This window comes from Symsagittifera roscoffensis, chromosome 7, assembly GCF_963678635.1.
Source record: "Symsagittifera roscoffensis chromosome 7, txSymRosc1.1, whole genome shotgun sequence".
NCBI classification, from domain to species: Eukaryota; Metazoa; Xenacoelomorpha; order Acoela; family Convolutidae; genus Symsagittifera; species Symsagittifera roscoffensis.
This window is the reverse complement of record NC_087068.1, coordinates 55,695,794-55,716,178: the sequence shown is the minus strand read 5'-3', so window position 1 is coordinate 55,716,178 and position 20,385 is coordinate 55,695,794. Positions and strand designations below refer to the sequence as shown.

Below are 20,385 nucleotides of genomic sequence, written 5' to 3'. Positions count from 1 at the left end.
CCATGACAAATTTTGTTGGCATAAGATCTGACTTAATTAGGTTACAAAGCATAAAAGTATAGTCAAAATGAAACCCATCTGCAGGATCATTTTGGGGAAGCCCGAGGTAGCAAAACAAACAGATTCAATCAAAGTATAAAATGACGGGAGCAGAAGTTTACCTTACAAGTAGCACAGAAAGTTCCGACCGAAATTATTATAATTTTTTTAAACTTGGTTTGTTTCAAATGGTGGTTTAACCCATGGTTGTCTTCAAAGAGTATATAATTTGACATTTTTTATCTATTGCTAAATGAAGATTTGAAACAAAAAAATCTTGAACTAAATATCTTCAGTTTTAATTGAACGCTTTTACAGTTTAACATCAACTCATCCGCTTCACTTGCTCGATTTTCGACTGAATGCGCCAAAAAGTCAAACCAATTGCTCTTTCTTGTCATTTAATTTACCACTGAAAATGTTCCAGTGAGTTATATCAATAAACGTAATCTGATAGTTTTTTTCTGATACCTTATATTGAGTAGGAAAATGTTAAAGAAAACCAACAGTTGTAAAAGTGTCAAAGATAAAAATTGCTCTTATGTCTTTTTGAATTACAAGAAAATTTACCGATTGATTTTTGTTTTGGAAAAACAAACGAATTTGAAAAAAAAACTTGATCAATATGTAAATTTTTTATACCGCGAGGAAATCTATAAATTATAGTCCACTTCTGCAACTAGTGTTCATACAAACCCTTTAGTGCAATTTGAACTAAAGGCATCGGAGAGAATAATTTTCAGCGAATTTAATTTGATTGAATATAAAAATTTCAGAAGTCAAGCAACAATAGATCAAGCTTGACTAAAACTGAAAACCATGAAAAAAAACATTTCGACCTGTATAAGTGTTTTTACTATGTTCATTTATATTAACGACAAAAACATGTGTAAAAAACGTTGGTGACAATGAGTAAGAGAAGGATGTATTTTTACACCATCTAGCAGGTTAAACTATCAATTCTTTTGACCAAGCAGAAGGATTTTTCGAGAAATTTGACTTATTAAATGGTTTGATTAGCACCTTGACACAAGCTTTTGACCAACATTTACTATGTTTTGACCAAGGAATTTTTTTGCCCTGAATTCCCCTCTGTGACTCATTTTCTATTTCTGCGGGTATCAGCCCAGCCTCGAGTTGAACTTTAGATGTGCTGTCTTTCAGCGGAACGGTTTTTATCAAGTAAGAGTTAGTTACGCAGACTTCTTGCGCTGAACTGGCAAGAAAAACCAATTATTTTGCAAGCGTAAGCTTTAATTTGGTACAAGCTTTTCTATGCGTTTGAATCAACGCTTATCGCGCATTTAGATAACTTTGTTTTGAACATGATTTTCAGTTTTGTTATTAACTGTAGGGTAGTTTTGTCTTGAATATTGACGAAAACTGAAACCCAGACTAAGCAACTTTTACACAGAGGCGAAGTTGCACTTCGCATACACAAGCAAAAAATGACCAACAACGCTACAGGGAAAAACTGAAAGAGTAAAACTTTGAGTCTACAAAATTTCTGTGACCAATTGTGACGCATTAGCAGTTGATTTGATTTTAAAAAAATTATCATCTAACATCCCTCAATTCATACAGCAGTCTATTGAGCAGTAATAACTTAATGAAAAAACTAAAAAAATGATACAATAAAAGTGATTTTTTTTAATATTGAGATTTTTTTGTGACAACCATCCTACACACGCCATATTAAGAACAAAGTGATAAATTTCACTCCTAGTAACAAATCAATTATGGCAAATAATCTTCCATCAACCAATTTGGAACAATTTCTATGACGGATTAAACCTTCGCTTACGCGTTAATAGCTAATAGCGCGAAATATATCGCGCGTTAATTGTCCCAAATTGGCAATTTTTAAACACCCATAACTTTACAAAAAAAGATCACAGGTGGAATATTTTTCCAAATTTTAACTCAAGACAATACTTTTTGAATGATACAAAAATTCCCGCCAAAATTTTTAGTTAAAAAATCGGAACAATTATAGCCTAAGCATTAATATCCTAAGCATTGGCTGTACTTAATAGCTGGTTATTAATCAAAATGATAACTTTCAAAATGAACACATTTTATCGCAACAATATTTAGGCCGCAACAATATTTGCGACTTAGGTTGGAAAAAAAAGATAGTTCATACTATAACACAAGCATTGCTTGTATAAACATCTGTCAATTAGTTTTTCCATCTTTATGCTTAAATTTGCCAGCTCAAAAACCGTTGTAGTTAAGTACTACACTTGCTACTGTGCATCTTGAGTATTTCCGAAGTTTACCAAACGCTATGTTCATCTCAAACGTTCACCTGAAATTGCAAAATAATCTCTATTCGGAAACAGGGAAATCTCTAAATTTTTCGAGCCATATCTGCAAGTGTAATTGGTACACATCATGCACTTCTGCTGTTAATAGAGTATTTCAGGACTTTTTCCTGAAACTATTTCAGAACATAAATTTCTTGAACAATTTATGATATGATTCACAATTTTTTCATGAAATTAACCTAATTTGCTAATAAATAGCTAGAAGTTTTTTTCGCTGGGAAATAAAATTCCATTTTCAAAATTAGAAATCAACACATTTTTCGCGACCTTTACACTTTTGCTCTTCGACAGTGGAGTTTGCCTTCCTTTTCACAAAGGAAATTCACTGAACTTAAAAAAAATCCCAAGTCAAACCGCGAAAAATCAAGATAAAGCGTGAAAAATTCTATACTTTTTCCCGAAAAGAAAAAACAAAAACACCACTCACTACGTTCATTACTCTTAAAAATTATCGAGAACTTTATACTTCGATCTTTTATACTCAACTAATAAGCAGAAATCTCACTCGGCCTTGCGATATTTATTGAAATGACATTTTAAATTGAACAGAAATCAACAAATTCAACAATTCATTGTAACAAATAAACCATAACTAACATAACTAAATAATTAAAAAACGCAGATTTAGAAATAAACTATCAAAACAGGAAAAAATCTAGACAGAATCTACAACTGTTGAACAATTACTAAACTCAATAACATGAAAAATACATGAAACATTAATTGGCTGATTATCAAATGTTGATATGAAAAACACCTCACACAAATTTAAAAAAGAGTTTTCAGTCTGCTTTGTTTTCGTCTTGATTTGAATTTATGGATCCAGTTCACAGAAAATAACGCTATGAATGGGTGAGCTGATATGAAAAAAATAAAGGCTGTAAATCTCAACTTTTTGGTTGTGTCAAGTCACAAGTAAAGCTATCGTTTGCATCGTCGATCGTTTCGGAGTATCACATTCCTTTACTTTCGGAACTCCACTGGAGTTTGAGTTCATCGGTAACTTTTTTTCTCTCTAATAAGATTTCACGCTCTAACTTTTTCTGTAATTTTTCAAGAGTGAATATCCGTAATTTAGTCAATTTATCTGAATTCCATCGTATTATTCCACCTTTAATTGACTTTCTGCCTAATTCTGTGGATATTTGAAGCTTCCTCTAATCGGGTTAATTAAGTTCCTTTTTGTTTAGTAGTCCATAGAATTTTCATATTGCTGTTCGTTTTCGTGGTCGTCATTTCCCTCCACTAAAAATTCGATGCAGTCTCTAAAATTAGCTTGAAAGCTCTGGGCAATCTTCTTCCCACACTCTGCGTGTGTTAGTCCATAGAGGGGTTTGTTGTTCACTTCCAGAATACGCATTCCCACTTTTAGCTCATCATTGAACCATGCACAGCTGTCGGGCTAAAATCAATTGACAAATTCGGTGTAAAAAAGAGTCATTTAATAACTTAGTGATGTTTTAAAATGATTAAAAATCGCAGCCACTTTTGACTTTAGAAACTGATTAATAGAAAATGACGATTGAAATTCATCACATTTCAGCCATCACAATAGAAATGAAGTACGTAATTATTTGGTACAAGCATGATAAGTGGGTCTTGAAGATATTGATTGATCCCTAACGAAAAATTTCTGGAAAAATTAAAATCTCCGGCAACCGCATTTACAAACAAGTTTCCATATAAATCAAGGCCATACAAACAAGTTGGCCATATAAAAATTTTCGTCAAAACTTTTGAACCTTTTTGAAATTATAGAAACACGCACCTTAATTTTGATAATTGTGGGCAGTTGCAAGTGAGTGTCAGCCCCTCCCTCAATTGCCAATCCCAAGCGACCAGCTACCTTCTCCACCCTTATCCGCCTACAACTGCGCTCAGGCTGCAACACAACACACTAAATTAGTTCATTACATTCATATCGGGCTTTCTTTTTTCCTCGAACTTTTTTTCCTAAATTTTGAATTGGTTTTCTAGGTTTCTCAATGCAAAACTTGTTGCTCTTTGCCCGAATGTCAAAAAATCAACTGCAAGATCACTTGCTTTCACTATTCTCCATCATTAAATTGAGGATTACTTTTTCACTCTTATCGAAATTGACAAGAACTGGTGGATATAACGTAATGGTTACGAACCAATTTCTCTTCCTGTAGCTCCCGTTCAGATAACCTAAAAAGAAACATGAGACAATTATGGTTGGATTAAAATTCTTGTGAAAAGATTTTGGAACCACTAAGTTTCATAACCATGGCCATTTCGTTATTTTTTCCGAGAAAAACATGGATCACCAAAATGAGAAAAGGCACCAAGTCAAATTTACACGAGAATCGATATTCGGGCGGCTTTTTTTACTACCAAGCTTCTAAGATCTTTAATTTGACACAGAGGTGAAGTTTGGCTTCGCAAACATTTGCGAGAACACGACAAAAAGCGGCTCTATAAAGTGCAATAATAAAAATTAGAAACAAGACTGCTCGTATCAGGGCGAAGCCCTGAATGTTCCGACTGCCTTTTAGGGTTTATTGAGCAGCAGTAATACATCAAAAAAACTAAATGTAATAAAGTAAAATGAAATTTTTTTTCTCTAAAATTTGAAATTTTTTATGAAAATCATCCCCCCACACGCCATATAAAGTACAAAAAGATAGATTTCGTTCCTTGTAACAAATCAATTATGGCAAATAAGCTTCGTTCAAACAATTTGGAACGATTTATAAGACGGATTAAATCTCCGCTTACGCGTTAATAGAGCGCGAATTATATTGCGCGTTAATTGTCCCAAATTGGTCAAAATGGCAATCTTTAAACCCTCATAACTTTACGAAAAATGATCACAGGTGAAATATCTTTTCAAATGTAAGCTCAGGACAACAATACCTTTTGAATGATATAAAAAAATTCCGTCAAAAATGGCTAGTTAAAAAGTCGAAATATGTCTGAAGAAAAAAAAAACCCACCCCGAGCACAAATATTCCGTTACTTTCGTATCGAAAGTCGGAACAATAAGCCTGCTGTCAAATACAAATAATGAAACATTCAAACGTAATCAACAAAAATTAAGAATTTTCGATACAGAGGCGAAGCTGCGCTTTGCAAACACGAGAATTCGACAAAAAGCAGCTCTATAAAGTGCAATAAGAAAAAAGAAATAAGCCTCAAACAAATAAACAATTGGATACGTCTCGGATTACGACCTCCTACGAGCTAGAGATTGTGAATCTCACACACTAACCACTCAGCCACGGACGCTTCTTTAATGACACTAGCCACAAATAAAGCAAAGAACATATGCTATGCAATTTCCACTGCTACAGTGAAATTTCCAAATAAGTGAACACATTTATTTGTGAGTTAGGTTAGAAAAAAAGAAGGTTCGTAATAATACACAACACTGATCACTAGTGTAAAATTGTAAAAAGATTATATTATTTAACTCTCCTATAGAAAAGACTAGAAGCTGTTGAGACTACTAACGGAGGAATGAAAACATCTCGTGATGTTTTTGTAGTTTGCCTGTGAACACCTTTTCCGTTCACTCTCTTTTCTTCATCTGCACTCAATAACTGATTCGGCAGACCTAGATTGGAGTTACTCCTCGACTTCGTTCTTTGCAGACCCATAGATGAGTAGTGGTATTTGGGTTGGTGTGAGAGTGAGTCATCTTCGTCGTCATAGGATGAAGAAATGATTCGGGGTTCCGGAGAGTCCGAGTTGTTCAGGTCGGCCAATGACAACGAGGAATGATGTCCTCGGCTCACGAACTAAAAAATCCCATCGTTAGTTATCATTGTCTATTTAGCCTTATGAACTCGTCCAACCGTTTCTGTGTGTTGAAAGTTAATTAAATTGTTGCATCTATAGCTTTTCGCATCCTAAATAATCATCGATTTTTTTAAATTCCAGTGTATGTAACCTTGGGTGAATCACTTCTTCGTGGACTTCGTGGTACTAGTCGCATCTGAGTTGGAGGTGGCTGTCTTCTCTGTTCAACTAGGAACTCATCCTCCGATTCCTCTTCATCTTGATAATCTCTGCTGATTGCCAAAGTGGATTTCGAAAACCTGTTCCAAACAAAAAAAAACAACGCGTTCCAATCAATGTTTTCATTTCGAGTACAAAATGGTTATAGGTTAAATCTTTCAAACAGTATATGATTAAACTTGCAGTTAAATTGTAAGATTTGTCCATTAACAACGTGTTCAGTTGGCGAAGTTCTTAAGCTAGGGAATGCCAAAATCTAAGTTTCCTTGAACACACCTGTTAGTTAATGTTTCCTGCCTCTCGATATTTCTGTAGGGACTAACTCTACTAGAAGCCAGCTGTCTAGTCGACCTATGACGTCTTCCAGATTCAATGTCTTCAATGCTCTAGAACAGGTACAAGAAATGAAATTGAAACTAGAATACTATCTAAATAAAATATTTCGCGTTTAAATAATTTACCGAAGCAGTAGCAGGCGAAGTGTTCCGACTTAAAATGGGAACATCGGTAGAGGTCAACTGAAAAGCAATTTTATTATTATTGACCATAAATTATAAATATTTTCTAAAATAAATCATAAAGTTGATATTTTAATAGTTCTCACAGATTTGAAGTCTGAGCCACGGTCACTGTCCACAAGTAGATTCCTGACAAAAAAAAACAATATTCTCATTCAGTGTAAGCAAAAACTCTGCGTTAAATTTCACCTACACTTGCACTCCTCATCCACGATAAATAATGAAACCTAGCAGTACACCAACGTTTCATCTTTTAACCAGATAAGCGAAGTGCTACGAAAACTGTACTTAGTAAATTATACTCACGACATTGATGAATGCAACTGTGACCTGTCGATTGCCCCACTCTCGTTTCTATTATTGCTTCCAGTTGGCGCTTCATTCCTACTACCAATTTGACTCCTCGCTTGACCCGAGAGCTGTCTGAACCTGAATAAAAACTTCAGTGATTACGCAAAGAAAGATAACAGCTATGAAACTACTTGCAAGAACAACAGGGTACTAATAAAAAAAGGGTCAAACAAAACTATTTTAGGTAAATCTATAACGATATAATAAAACTTATAAACAATGTGAACTTTGCTTGAGCCATCCAGCTTATCTGTCGAGTTATCTGCATGTTCAAATATATAATTAAGGTTATTCCCCAGATTCCAAACACCAGACTGGTTTTCAACTGGAATCCCATTTTTTATCAACCTCTAAAATCTTCCTTGCCTTAAATTGTTGCTTGTATTGGCTCTCTTGGCGAGTTCGGGTATGCAGCCCACTCTCCTTATGGACATGAGGACCACTTTGTCCATAGAAATGAGTTCAATCGCCTTCTCATGAGTCGCTCTCATCAGGTTCTCATTGTTCACAGCAAGAATCTGATCCCCGAACTAAACAAGGATAGCCGGTTGCTATGCAAGTAGAACACACAGTTCCGACCACAATAAAAAAAGCTTTTTTTTCCAATTGTGTGATTTTTTGTTCGCGTTGTTACGACAGGATCTGAAAAAAAATCGAAAAATTCTTTATTCCCAAGAAGGAATAAAGAAAATTTGAAAACTAAGTTTACTGGAGTAAAAATAAGTATTCACGACTTGAAGAAAAAAATTAAGCTTACTAATATAAACTGAAAATGAGCTTTGCCCTCAATTTATTTGCCCGAAATAAGATGAAAAAATCAACAGTTTCAAGCATTTACTCGAAACTGAGAAAAGTTTTCGGAAAATTGTGAATTTCGCTCAAATCGCTACTTTAGGACTTGAATATGATACATCACTCTTCGTCGTGGTACCTGTATTTTCGCATAAAAAATTTCAAAAAACTAAACAACCAATTAACATTTGGAAGAGTAATGAACGCAAGGAAACTGAAAAAAAAAACGACTTGTTTTTTCAAAAATCTTCAACTTTTGAATTTCGAGGAAAAAAATAGATGGCCTTAAAGCTCTTTGAATTTGTAAACATTTTATTATGGACACTTTTATGTTAAAATTAACCCAAATTGAGAAAACTGGATCAATAGGTAAAACTTTCATTTCGCTGGGAAATCTGATAATTAATTTCCATTTTCGAAATTAGAAGTCGATCACGTTTGCCTTCCTTTTAACTATAGAATTGCACTGAACTTAAAAAGAAATCACTAGTGAAACCGCGAAAAATCAAAATTGCGCGTGAACAAATTTTAAGACTTTTTCCTGAAAAAAAAATCAGCAAGACCTATATAAGAGTACTCACTACGTTCATTACTCTTAATAAAACAAGAATAGCCGGTTATTGTGCAAGTAGCACAGAATGTTCCGACAATAGTCTTTAAAAATCTACCTAATTTTTTAATACAATTAGTGTAGCTTTTTCTGCGTGGTGTGGTAAAAGGATCTGTCAGAAAAATATAATTTAGGCATATTCGAGAGTTACAACAATAAAGGCAAACCGGACAACAGTTTTTGAAGAAAAATGACTAATTAAACAAAAAAAATCAAAACAAAATTTTTTTTTTGCTGAATTTTTTTGAATTTTTGAAGTTGTTGATAACCTAAATGGCATTTAACATCTCCAAAAACAAAATTTTCTCGAATTTTAGCATAATTAGGCTATTGTAAGCGGCCTATATTAAGCATAAATTAAGCGCCGGCATTCGTCGCTAGAAATTAGACGAAAATCAAAAATTTCAAACCGGTTTTTCTTTCGACACTAGAGAAAATTTTGTATCAACACTAGAGAAATCGACACTATATAACTCAAATCAGTCCAATGATTATTTGTGGTATCTGATTTTGAATTGGAAAAGATCTTTAAACCACCAGAAGACAAAAATCCTCCCTTTCAGTGATCGGAACAAAAACCTCAGCAATTTACGAAATCTATGAAGCCCACAAAGAGGATGGTTGACAACATCTCTTCCTTAAGATTATGACATTATAACATTAGTGTTCGATTGATGTGCTTGGCTAAGTCGCTTATGTGAAATAACTATTTTTTAAAATTTTCCTGTGTTGATTCGCTGAAAGAAAACTTACCGCCCGCCCACATCTAGAGTGAGTTGAGATCAATAGAAAAAAGTACCTGGAGATTGTGACGTGCTGCGATGCTGTTAGGGTGTACATTTGAAATGAAGATTCCGATGCCATACTGAGCTCCGCCTCTGATTCGGAAGCCGAGACCTCCACGCTTGGAAGGCAGCACTAACAACACCTAGAAATGAGTTTTAACTAGAACAGTTTTGCTAGCAAATCACACAATTGGCTTCAAAAATGTATCAATTTGGTTCCGGATGCTAAGTTGTACATAATGTAGACTGGCAGTTGTGTAGGTTGGAAACATATGCTAAGTTGTATATGCGACTCAGACACTACAGGAAAGCGTGAGCAGAAAACTGAAATTTTAAAGGTTAACTTCTTAAAACAGATATATCAATGTCTTCTTTTATCAATGTGTTTTTTTTCGGCGATTTCCAGCATCGAACCCTAATAGCTTTAACAAATAAATTAGAAAATCACCAAAAATGTCATTGAAATTTGTCACAAAAATTATACATGATGTCAACTTACTCAGGGAAGATACATGGCGAACAATTTTATACAGCAGCAACATCTGGATTGTCACCATGAAATCGTAATAGAAGAAACCATCACCAACATGAAGAACTGCAACCAACAATCAATGATTTAAATAAAAATTAGAAAAAGAATAGTTTAGACACATCTCCATCAACCAGCCTGCCTAGCTGTCAAATCCAAATAATGAAACATTCAAACATATTCAACAAATATTAAGAAGTTTCAACACAGAGCCGAAAAATGACACTACCGAAAAATGACAAAAAATAGCCCCATAAAGTGAACACAGAGGCGAAGCTTCACTTGTCAAGCACTAGCGAGAACACGACAAAAAGCGGCTACATTTAATGCAATAAGAAAAAGTATAAATAAGCCTCAAATTAGTTTTAAAAAAAGTAAAACCTATGACCTAGTGCGAGTTATCGATTGTGAAACTCAAACACTAACCACGGACACTTCTTTGATGACAAAAATTAGCCACAAATAAAGCAGAGAACATATGCTATGCAATTTCCAACGTTAGTGAAATTTCCATATAAGTGAAGACTTTCAATGAAAACTTTTGATTTGCGAGTTTTGAGGTTAGAAAAAAAAGAAGGTTTGTAGTTATAAACTACGCTGATAGCTAGTGTAACTAAAAAAAAACTGAAAAATAAAACTTTGCTATGGCTGAATCGATACTACGAGATTTATAGTCCCCTGTCCTCGTTATAGCACGACGTAACCTGATAATTAGCAAACACTAGCCACAAATAAAGCAGCTACATAAGCTAACAAATTGCCAATTCCATGCAGCAAAACCGGCACCAAAAACAAATAGACCCAATTTTGCATGTAAAAATTAAAAATTTAACAAACAGGCAAAACTAGTAAAAATTAGCAATATAAAAATCCACACTAACTTTGCATGTAATAAATTCGGAAGCATAAAACCAAAAATTTTCTTATAAATTATGCATTTCAAAATCATTGCGAGATATATGGAGTTGGAAAAAAATTGAAATCAAGTTCTCATTATTGTACTGGTTTGAAAAAATACCTTTTTTTGGCTCATCTGATAAATGAAAAATGCATCAACTGTGTTAACTCATTACTAAGAGCAAACGTAGCCGACAGGGTAAGACACGCGGCCTCTAGCAAAAAGGTCGTGGGTTCGAATCCCGCTTCGATCGTGGTTGGAGGGGTCCTAGTGTCATCCGCCTCCTCAAGGTGGGACTGGCTGCGATAAAATGGATGAAGACTCTCTCCCCCACGAAATGAAAGGTCCAAGGTACAGTGGGAGCTGGGCCGGGAACAGTGGGAGCTGGGTCGGGGGTTAATAAAAAACCTTATTACGAATCGAATTTCAAATCACATGCTATAAAAAAGCCGTAAATATGCTCCAAAAGTGACACCAATAGTTTCGACTTAGGTTGGAAACAAAGAATAGTCGTACTATAACACTACTCTCGCTTAAACTTGCTAGTGTGATGAACTAAATAGACCAAAAATCCAACATTTTTTTCAAAGTTTCGAGTTTCAGAGAACGCAATACATCGCCATCAAGTTCTTTTGATATCAAGATACTTTTTTGATCAACCCAATAACCGATTCGAAAAAAATCAGACGAAAAGTGAAACAAAACGAAAATTAGCAACGAAATCGCACAGAAACATTAGCAGAAAATGCCGGGCAGATTGCACGGAGATAAGTCAAGAAATTTTATCTACTGCAACTTATAACCAACCTTGATTATCTGTGCATTCCGAAACCGTTCTTCTGCATCAGCAATAACATCTCCATTTTTGTCGACCCAAATCAAGTCTGGCTTCTGACTACTCAATTCTGTTTCTCGTGGCACAATATCCACATCGGGTTCATCGTATTCAAGAGCATTATCTGTCCCTACACTCGTAGACGGCGGAAGCTTTCGTAGTATTTTCATTTTTAGTTTCTTGTTAGAGCGAATCAGTTTGGAGGCTTCTTTGTTTGTAAAATTATTCAGAGATTGTCCATTGATACTTTTAACTTGGTCCAGACACTTTAGACCTGCTTTTTCAGCTTGTGATCCTGACCCAATCTAAAATTAGATATATAACTCGTGTTTAGTTCTTCAAAGCATCATGCTAAGAATGCTAGTTTTGAACCAATCATTTTAAAAACTTCAATCAACCTCTCGAAAAACAGCACTGAACTTGTTAATTGCCATCAATGTTACAGTATGAGCAGCGTTCTGACTCGGAAGAATGTGATTTTGGATATCAATTTACCTCTTCGACAAAAATGGATTCCTTTGTATCCGTTCCTCCTTTGATTCTGAAGCCATATGCCTGATTGAACTTCCTCTTCACCTCTATGTCGAACTCCTCCTCCTTGAATGATGTCATCTTAGTCGACGCAGATTTAGCCGGCGACGATATTCCTCTGGCTTCATTCAATGGCCTAAAAAAGTCTCCTATTTAACAAATACTACTAAATATATTATTTCATTAAATATAAACTTCAATATATCATTAACTTTTTTTAAAACAAATTTTGAGTATAATTAAAAATATTTGATTGAAAATTTTTTTGGTCTTATTTTAAAATAATAGTTTTCTGAATATCTCAACAACCAATATCTATGCAAAATTTTGGCCCATAAGATTCATACCAAACAGACAGTCTTACCCTGAAAGAACGGGCGATGGCAGTGATTGTGAGGACACGTGTTGATTGTTAATCGAGGGTATCTGCAGATTATGCTGTGATGTGTTTTTATTCTGTTGGTCCCTTAGCTCTGCTAAATTGATGTCGGATTTGTGCACTGGATTTGGTTTTGAGCTACCTGACAACCCCACTAAAATATCAATAAATGTTGACAATTTTAAGTCACCAATAAGACAAAAAAGTGGCTTTTTCGCTGCGAAAACATATGATGTTTCATTTTATGTCTTCATTCCTTGCTTTTATGTTGTGATAAATAATTTTAAAAAAATAAATTGTTTCCAAACTATATCTAGTTACTAATATAAAAGTCAAGCAAACAACAAATCTGAATTCTATAAGCGAACACCAGCAAGCCAGAACAACCAATTTTCAGTAGTCTCAACTGAAATTCTAATAATATTGCTCAGAATGCTCTCATTTTTCTGGCGTCATCTCAAAAGTTTGATTTTCATAGTAATTTTGCGACGAGTTAACTTTAAATCAGCCCGTTAACTAAAACTAACTAACATGCTTTCCGTAGCTCGTCCAACGAGTGGTCCTTTTCTCTCTTCTTATACGAAGAATCTATGTGCCTCAAATATCCAAACTGCACATTATGAATTCGTTCCAAGGTCAAACCGTTGAACAAATCGGCCACCAGTTTATGATAGTGTTGCACGTGCTTTTTCGGGACGAAAGGGAGCAGACATTTCAGAAGACATCTTTTGGACACAGTGTCTACAAGCGAACTTAAATGAAGACAAAGGTAGTTCAGATTGCCATTGCCTCTGTACAAATTAAGCAGATAAATCACATGCTGTTGCTCTATAGGTAGGTAGGTACAAGTATGATAAACAGGCCCCTATAAAAACCATTTAAGGAATGCATTACATAGAAAAAAACATGGTTTGCATCATAAGCGAGAAATTTTAGACTGAAAATTTGAGAATGTTTCTGACATGAACTGTATTGTAGAGTACATGTTTATGACAACATGTATTCTATGTCAAAAAATTTAAGTTGAAAAAATAAGTGTCATCTTCTGTGCTTGCTAAAACAATTTCTAGATCCAAGAAAAAGAAAATTCATTGGGTTTTGTCAACACTTAATTAACTATCTATAATTTGTAAAATGAGGACCCATTAATGACACTTGTACCTAAAGGCGAGAAGTAGAATTTCAGAACTAAATGAAGGTGAGTGACTTTTTCGTTCAGCTCTCTATTTGGGTCTAGATCTGAAGTTGAATTGCAATCGCTGTCTATGAATGTAAAGGATTCGTAATTATTTTCGGACATCGTTAACGCTACTGCCCATTAAGATCTGAAAAATATTTAAACTCTGGAATTACTGTTAAAAGGTGTTGTCTGTTGTTTCTGTTTGGAAATGAACATAACGAATAAAATTACACCAATGATTTTATAAATTGAAACTGCACATTTCAAAAATCTTATAACTCTTGCATCAGCCATTTTTCAATCAAACAGCTTCGAAGCAACCATCACAAAAATCCATCAGCCATTTTTCAATCAAACAGCTTCGAAGCAACCATCACACAACTCTAGGAGCACAAAGCCTATTTTAATATTTTTTTTCAATTCATAGTGCATTTATCTCAACAGAAAAAACTAGTGGAAAAAATTTAATTCGTAATTTCTAATAGATTAAACTATTTTCAAAGAGTCCAAAGAGTCCGTACACTCAAACTGCAAGAGAAAGTAAAAATCCTCCCGACGTTCCGGACAAAAACAGGCAGTGTCTGGTTACAAAACTGAATACAAGTGGTGAAAATCTCTCGTAGAAAACAATAACTGACTCATCCGAAAGGGTTTCTCTTTGCATCAGAGAGTGAAACTTGGTTTGAACTTTATTCATCCAGGCTGACATATCCGATTTCAGATTTGACCTATTGACTTTGAGGTATCCTTGATTCTGTGCAACTGCCAACACAAGCAGACCTCCTCCAGCTCCTATTAAAGTCACCCTCGCCATTTTCTTGAAAATATACCCATTTATAAATCCACAAACAGCACCCGCTCCCACTTGTGCGGCGGGAGGCTGTTCTTTAATTTGATCGAGAAAAGTTGAAACACATTTGATCCCGTCTTGGACTGTTTCTGAAGTACTGGAGTGTCTGGGATTCGAACCCGTTTCTGGGTTCACCTGGGCACCCATCGACGATACTATTTTTCGTACTGACCAGTTTCGTTCGTCGTTCTCTTCCATTTTAGTATTTTAACACATTTATAACCTAAAAAAATTCTTGCAACTCAAGATTCACGCAAACTATAGAGCGATTGTTTTGAAAAGGATATCATAACAGTTTTTCTCATGGCTAAATTTATCCCAAAAGTAAACATGATTGTTTTTTGACGATCTGAAAAAAATGAGAATTTCTCAGAATCTATAAGAAATCTTGTAGAAAAAAAAGAGAAGGCTTTCAAGAATCTGGGAGTCATTTCAATTCAAGAGGAGGCATATTCAAAATCAAATCAACATCTAGAGACAAGTCAACTCAACTGATCCAATCACCGATGACGCAATGAATCATTTCTAGAGAGCGATAACAACATTAAATATTTCAAAATCAGCGACAACAACACTGCAATTGAAGTTCGACGATCTGCACATGTTTTCACCAGCCAACTCATAACTGGAATTAAGTTCGCGGATCCCACTTATCGACTCCTGGTCTTGCCCTTGCTCCTCTTCCCAGCCAGGAGATGTTTGGGTTTGAGGTTGTAGATGTGTCTGTCTGACTCTCCCTTCCTCGAGTCCTGTCCGAACTTTTTCATCTGAGTTTTCTTAGCCATCATCCTCACCTTCTGCACCGCCTACATGAAAAAAAAAAACGATCAGAACCAATTACAGGTCTCTACAAGGAAAGAAACGCCAACAGCAGTTCGACAAAAACACCATCATGTTCAAAGAGTATTATTGCTTTCTTCAACTATCCCATTAAGGTGACCAAGACCTCGGTTGGAGTTTTTCCGGTAACAGTAAATATCTAATAGTTAGCTTAATTTGTAGGTGAACGAGTGTACTATAATACTCAAGCCCTTTCAATCGTGATTCCGCAAAGATACTGCCAACAAATTCAATATAAACCCTTTTGAGAAACTGTGGTCAGAACATTCTGTACCCTTGATTAGGTCTATTTTCCCCTTTTGTTCTGAGCTGGAGCAGATCTAGAATTTTCACGAGGGGAGGGGAGTTTTCAAAATAAGTTTCCTTTTCAAAAAAATGACGTCTTCAGATCTTGTTGATGATTTTGGTCAAACACTAATTTTTTTATTTGCAATTTAGGTCATGGTAGAACAGCCATAAAGCCAACGATAGCCTTGTTTAAAGATACCCCGTAAAATAGTAAAAATCAGTGACACCAATCAAAAAGTTGATTGAAATCAAGACCAGAATAGAGACCTTTTACTACTCACAGTTTCATCGCGCATCCCACTCTTGTCCCTGGGAGTCCTGGACAGAGACCTGGTTGTGCTTCTGCCTCTACTCTCTGACTTGTCAACTGCAGCTGGGAGTCTAGTTCTGCTCTTGCTCATGCTCCTCGCCCTCTTCAACATCGGCTCCTCGTCCAGTCCGTCAACCCTCGCCCTCTTGCGGATATCCGACATTTTGTGCTGCACAGAAAAAAGCCACACTTTTAAAATGTATTTCGTTAAAGCAAATTTCTGAGTATTCAGCATTACTCGAAAATCACTAGCTTAGGGGGGGTCTTCTTGAATGTGCTATATCATTCCACACAAGTGTCCCACATCTATCATTATTATTTTTTGGTTTTTACGAAGACCATTTATGGTTACTTAGGAGGTGAGAGTGTTGAATGTAATCAGTTTTCCCTTGAGATTAACATTTAGTGTGACGCTTGTATCAGTGGAATGATTTGAGCTTCACTCTACTTACACTCAATTGCTCAGTATAAATAAACATTAAAATAAACTTCTCTTCTGCTACTTACAGTGATGGAAGTCCTGGGCATGATCTGGTTCTTGTGTTTCCTCTTAGATCTGCCCTCCATCATTCTGTGGTACCTCTCCACTCGCACTCTGCACACAAAACAGTCCTCAACTTCAACTCAATTTGCAGAAACTTTTACTAAATTAAGCCACTCATTCTTGTCCCAAACCATGCTGCTAAAAAAGGCATTACAGCAAAATTCAGCCACACTTTCGCTAACAAAAAAAAACATTTTTCTCTTAAATGTTTGTTTCCCACATGTTATCATTAAATGATGCTCCACTTTTCGATATTAGTATGAGCTTCAACCACCCACCTGAATTTTGTATTCACGCTGTCAAATTATCATGAAAATAGGCGTGTCCTTTTGATTACCCAAACACTGACACTTTTTATTCTCATATACAGCTTCGTAAATTCAATAAATGCACCGTAAAATTAATCTAGTAAGATGAAAACGGCAGTAGAGAATATTAGTAAATAGTATAATACCATTACTCACAGATCGGCAGTTCTTCTGATCTCCTGAGTTTCATCGTCCTCTGGGGGTGCTGGGAGGTAGAAGCCTGCCTCCTCTCGCATTCTCTCCTCTTGCAACAGAGCCTCCAGTTTCTGGGAGAAAAAATTTACTCTTCATTTATTGCAGGATTGCAAACAAACATCATAAACCCGATATGTTCAATCATTTTGTTTTCAAATTACCCAATAAGAATTCAATTTAGCGTTCGTGACATGGTTTTCTATTTAATCATCTGAACTCTTTAAAAAGGTACAAAATGATTCGTTACACTGCCACTTTACGTAAAATCAGATAAATTCGTTCATCTAACTTTTCTAATCAGTTTGCATGCATATAAGCGTATAAACAACAAGAAACAGGGCATTGTTCTGTTTGTCGGCTGACCTGCTTGATGTTTGGATCGACAAAGTCGGCAACATTGTGTCCGTTGAGTATCTCCGGAATGGGGTCATATCTCTCCTCTGGCTTCACTGCAATCCACTCCGCCCTCAAGTCCAGTTTGAAGTCCGCTCCCTCCTCCACTTGCTTGTGTTTGGACTACACACAAAATATGAAACCTGGAGTATTTTTTATCTATTCCCCCAATTTTTATCAAGGGGAGGGGAAATTCGCAGCAAGGCATCGACTTCGCATATGCTGGTTCATGGATAAGTCTTTTAGAGAGGTGTAAATTAGTTAATAAGTACCATAGGAAAGGAAAAGTTGCCAAGATCCGAACTATGTTTGGGTAATGGGTAATGAAAACTCGCTAATCAATGACTAATTTCATTATTTTATCAAAATTGGGGAAACCAAAAATATGATTAAATTTTTCGAATCAGCAATTTTACTTTATGAGGTTCCCGGATGCACCAGAGCATCCTATTCGAAGAAACAATTCAGGTGCTAGATTTGAGAAGGTTTATGCCCTACACTTACGCTTCGCTTGCGCGAAAATAAACTGTCAATATATTTCAATATTGCTTCAGAAAATTTTAACTTACCAGAACTTTCTCGGTGTCCATTTTCACCTCTCGGTTTAGTACTGCTTCAGGAATACAAATGGGCCGTTCCTAAACAAACCAAACTAAATTATAATTTTCCAAATATATATACAATATTATATTAGAAACATTTTTCTGAATTCTTTGAGCCAACTTAGCAAAAGTTCAAATACCATGTTGTTAACTCATCACATTGCGTATATCAAGTAAGACAACGACCTCGATCATACGTCCGATCAATCGATAACCGTAACAATTTCAGAAAAATTCATAAAATACAAATACAAATGAAAAGCGTCAATAAATATATTCAACTCATCCAATGCATTCGAACAACACTAATCAGAAGAAACTGTTGAAAATTCCACTTGTTTTTGAATTACAATTTTTCATCAAACAAACCAACCTTGTCGTCTCTCTTCTTAGGCACTGCAACATGCAATCTGCTCAGAATATCCTCAGCCTTCTTGCCCCCACTGTTCAGTTTGGACTCGACTCTGAAGGCCAAGAGGGAGTCACAGGCCTTGTTTCTAACTCCCATCACGCCCTGTCCCGTCAGAGTGGACATCTCTCCAAACAGACAGGTGTTCTCTTTCTGGAATTTGTCTATTAGAGCCTGGATAACATAACCAGAATTAGACCTCCAGTTTTTCAAACTTCGATGATAAGAGCGAAAACTATACTTTCCCATCTTTTTCAAATTTTTCAGTTCTTTTTTTTCCGATATTTTTCAAGCAATTCAAATGCCAAAAAGGATTTACTTTAAGCAATTAATTATTAAACAGCATGAGTTTTCAAGGCAATCAGTGATTAAGAGTCAGACAATCTTCTCATAGGAATCAATAAATATTTATGCTTAAGGCATAGGTCCAACCACATTCCATGTTAAACCTTCATTATAATTTAAGAGCGTTCGGAAAAGTCGTATGAATTTTTCCATTGCTAGTGTTAATATATTGCGAATTAACAATTATTAGCCGCAGCAAAATTTAGGTTCAACTTAAGTCAGTTGTTTCGATTCGAAATTTTTTTACAGCATAAGCCAGAAATTTGCAAATCAATATCTAAGCGGAAAGTTCAAACGCCTACCTTTTTCTCAAGAGGAAGTTCGTCTAGTTGAACCACGTCAATCTTGTTGTAGACCACCATCAAAGGCTTATTCACAAACAGTGGCTTAATATTATCAAAAAGAGCCAACTGCTGTTCTATGCTGTAGTTACATAGTTCACTAATGTCCAGTACAAATAGAACTATGGCTTTGAGATGTGCCAGTGCTGTTATGGCCTGCATTTCAATTGTGTTTCTCTCTTCAAGGGGGTGATCCAGAATTCCAGGTGTGTCGATAACCTAAAGAAGAACCATCAACATAGAATATCTTACCGCTCAGCCTAAATTAAGGGCGAGTAATGAATAAAGTAAAGAAAAACATCTAATGCTAAATTTTGCAATTCTGATTTGACACAGAGGCCAATCCGAGCTTCGTCACTAACTATACAAAATAGGCTTAAAAATGGCAGTCAAAAATCTGCGATAATTTCCAGATTTATGGAAAATTTTCGTCAAATGTTGCCACAATCCATTAAATATCGAATCCACTTATAAACTCATACACAGACCCGATACCACAAAAAAATGACATTGCAAGCTAGCAGACAGAAAAGGAAGTGTTTTCACTGAGTCCCAAAAATCGAAACAAAAGTTCGAAAAAAAAACAATTACAAAAACTTTAGAATGTTGCTTGTTATGATAGTCCAAAAACACAATCGACGGCGTTACATGAAAATTCATAAACAATTATCGAGTGGCAACTGAGCCGACAAAACTTGGTAAATACCAACAGAACCGAAAACACTTTTGAGTCATGAAAAACTTTGAACTGTAATTTCTATTACTATTAGCATTTTGCGCGATCCGAAGGGGAGCATAAAAATTGAGTTTCCTTTGAAACAACCCACAAATTGGTTCACTAAGCCGATAAAATTTATGCCTAAATAATGTGGCCGAACTAAAATTTCTAGCGAAACAAAAAACAACAACAAAAAAGGAAATACGAAGTCAAGGTAAGTAAAATATCAAATTGCTTGAGTAAATCAAAACACTGAAAGCAACTACAATGAAAATTGCCCACAGCAAAATATAACATTTCTAAGATGTGACAATTAGGTGGGCAAAAAAGAAGCAGACAAATAATAGGCCGACAATTTCATTTGAAACACAATATTTCGTTTTTTTTTTTTCAAAAAAAAGGCCCTGGTCAGATTCAAACCTAGGACATTTGCCGTCCCAGGCGTATTCACCACCTTCAGGCTAAGTGTGCCGGAGACGCTAAG

The 20,385-nt window shown here is 35.5% G+C and overlaps 2 protein-coding genes across 4 annotated transcripts in view; both read right to left on the bottom strand.

Annotated features, from left to right (window-relative positions):
- LOC134851621 (GTP-binding protein 4-like) overlaps window positions 1–20,385 on the bottom strand; it is a 501,193-nt gene that overhangs the window by 240,462 nt on the left and 240,346 nt on the right. Inside the window, exons 8-15 of one of the 3 annotated variants that reach the window (XM_063867778.1) lie at window positions 19,145–19,402; window positions 18,462–18,671; window positions 18,056–18,124; window positions 17,457–17,609; window positions 17,055–17,164; window positions 16,554–16,641; window positions 16,018–16,215; window positions 15,019–15,414 (exon numbers count right to left, since the gene is read on the bottom strand). The exons of the other annotated variants lie outside the window; for them this stretch is intronic. Of the exons in view, the coding sequence (XP_063723848.1) occupies window positions 15,259–15,414; window positions 16,018–16,215; window positions 16,554–16,641; window positions 17,055–17,164; window positions 17,457–17,609; window positions 18,056–18,124; window positions 18,462–18,671; window positions 19,145–19,402 (1,242 nt within the window). The 3' untranslated portion in view covers window positions 15,019–15,258. Of the gene's footprint in view, window positions 1–15,018; window positions 15,415–16,017; window positions 16,216–16,553; window positions 16,642–17,054; window positions 17,165–17,456; window positions 17,610–18,055; window positions 18,125–18,461; window positions 18,672–19,144; window positions 19,403–20,385 lie in introns of those variants that run through there. 3 annotated transcript variants of the gene reach the window in all.
- On the bottom strand, window positions 2,962–13,899 carry LOC134851620 (multiple PDZ domain protein-like). Its single transcript, XM_063867777.1, has 16 exons — window positions 13,740–13,899; window positions 13,110–13,406; window positions 12,564–12,732; window positions 12,164–12,335; window positions 11,641–11,973; window positions 9,421–9,549; window positions 7,586–7,749; window positions 7,175–7,297; window positions 6,955–6,997; window positions 6,812–6,868; window positions 6,627–6,736; window positions 6,283–6,430; window positions 5,844–6,130; window positions 4,505–4,538; window positions 4,138–4,251; window positions 2,962–3,771 (listed from the first exon to the last, which is right to left on the bottom strand). The coding sequence occupies exons 1-16, from the start codon at window positions 13,876–13,878 to the stop codon at window positions 3,556–3,558; spliced, it is 2,535 nt and encodes an 844-aa protein (XP_063723847.1). The 5' UTR covers window positions 13,879–13,899; the 3' UTR covers window positions 2,962–3,555.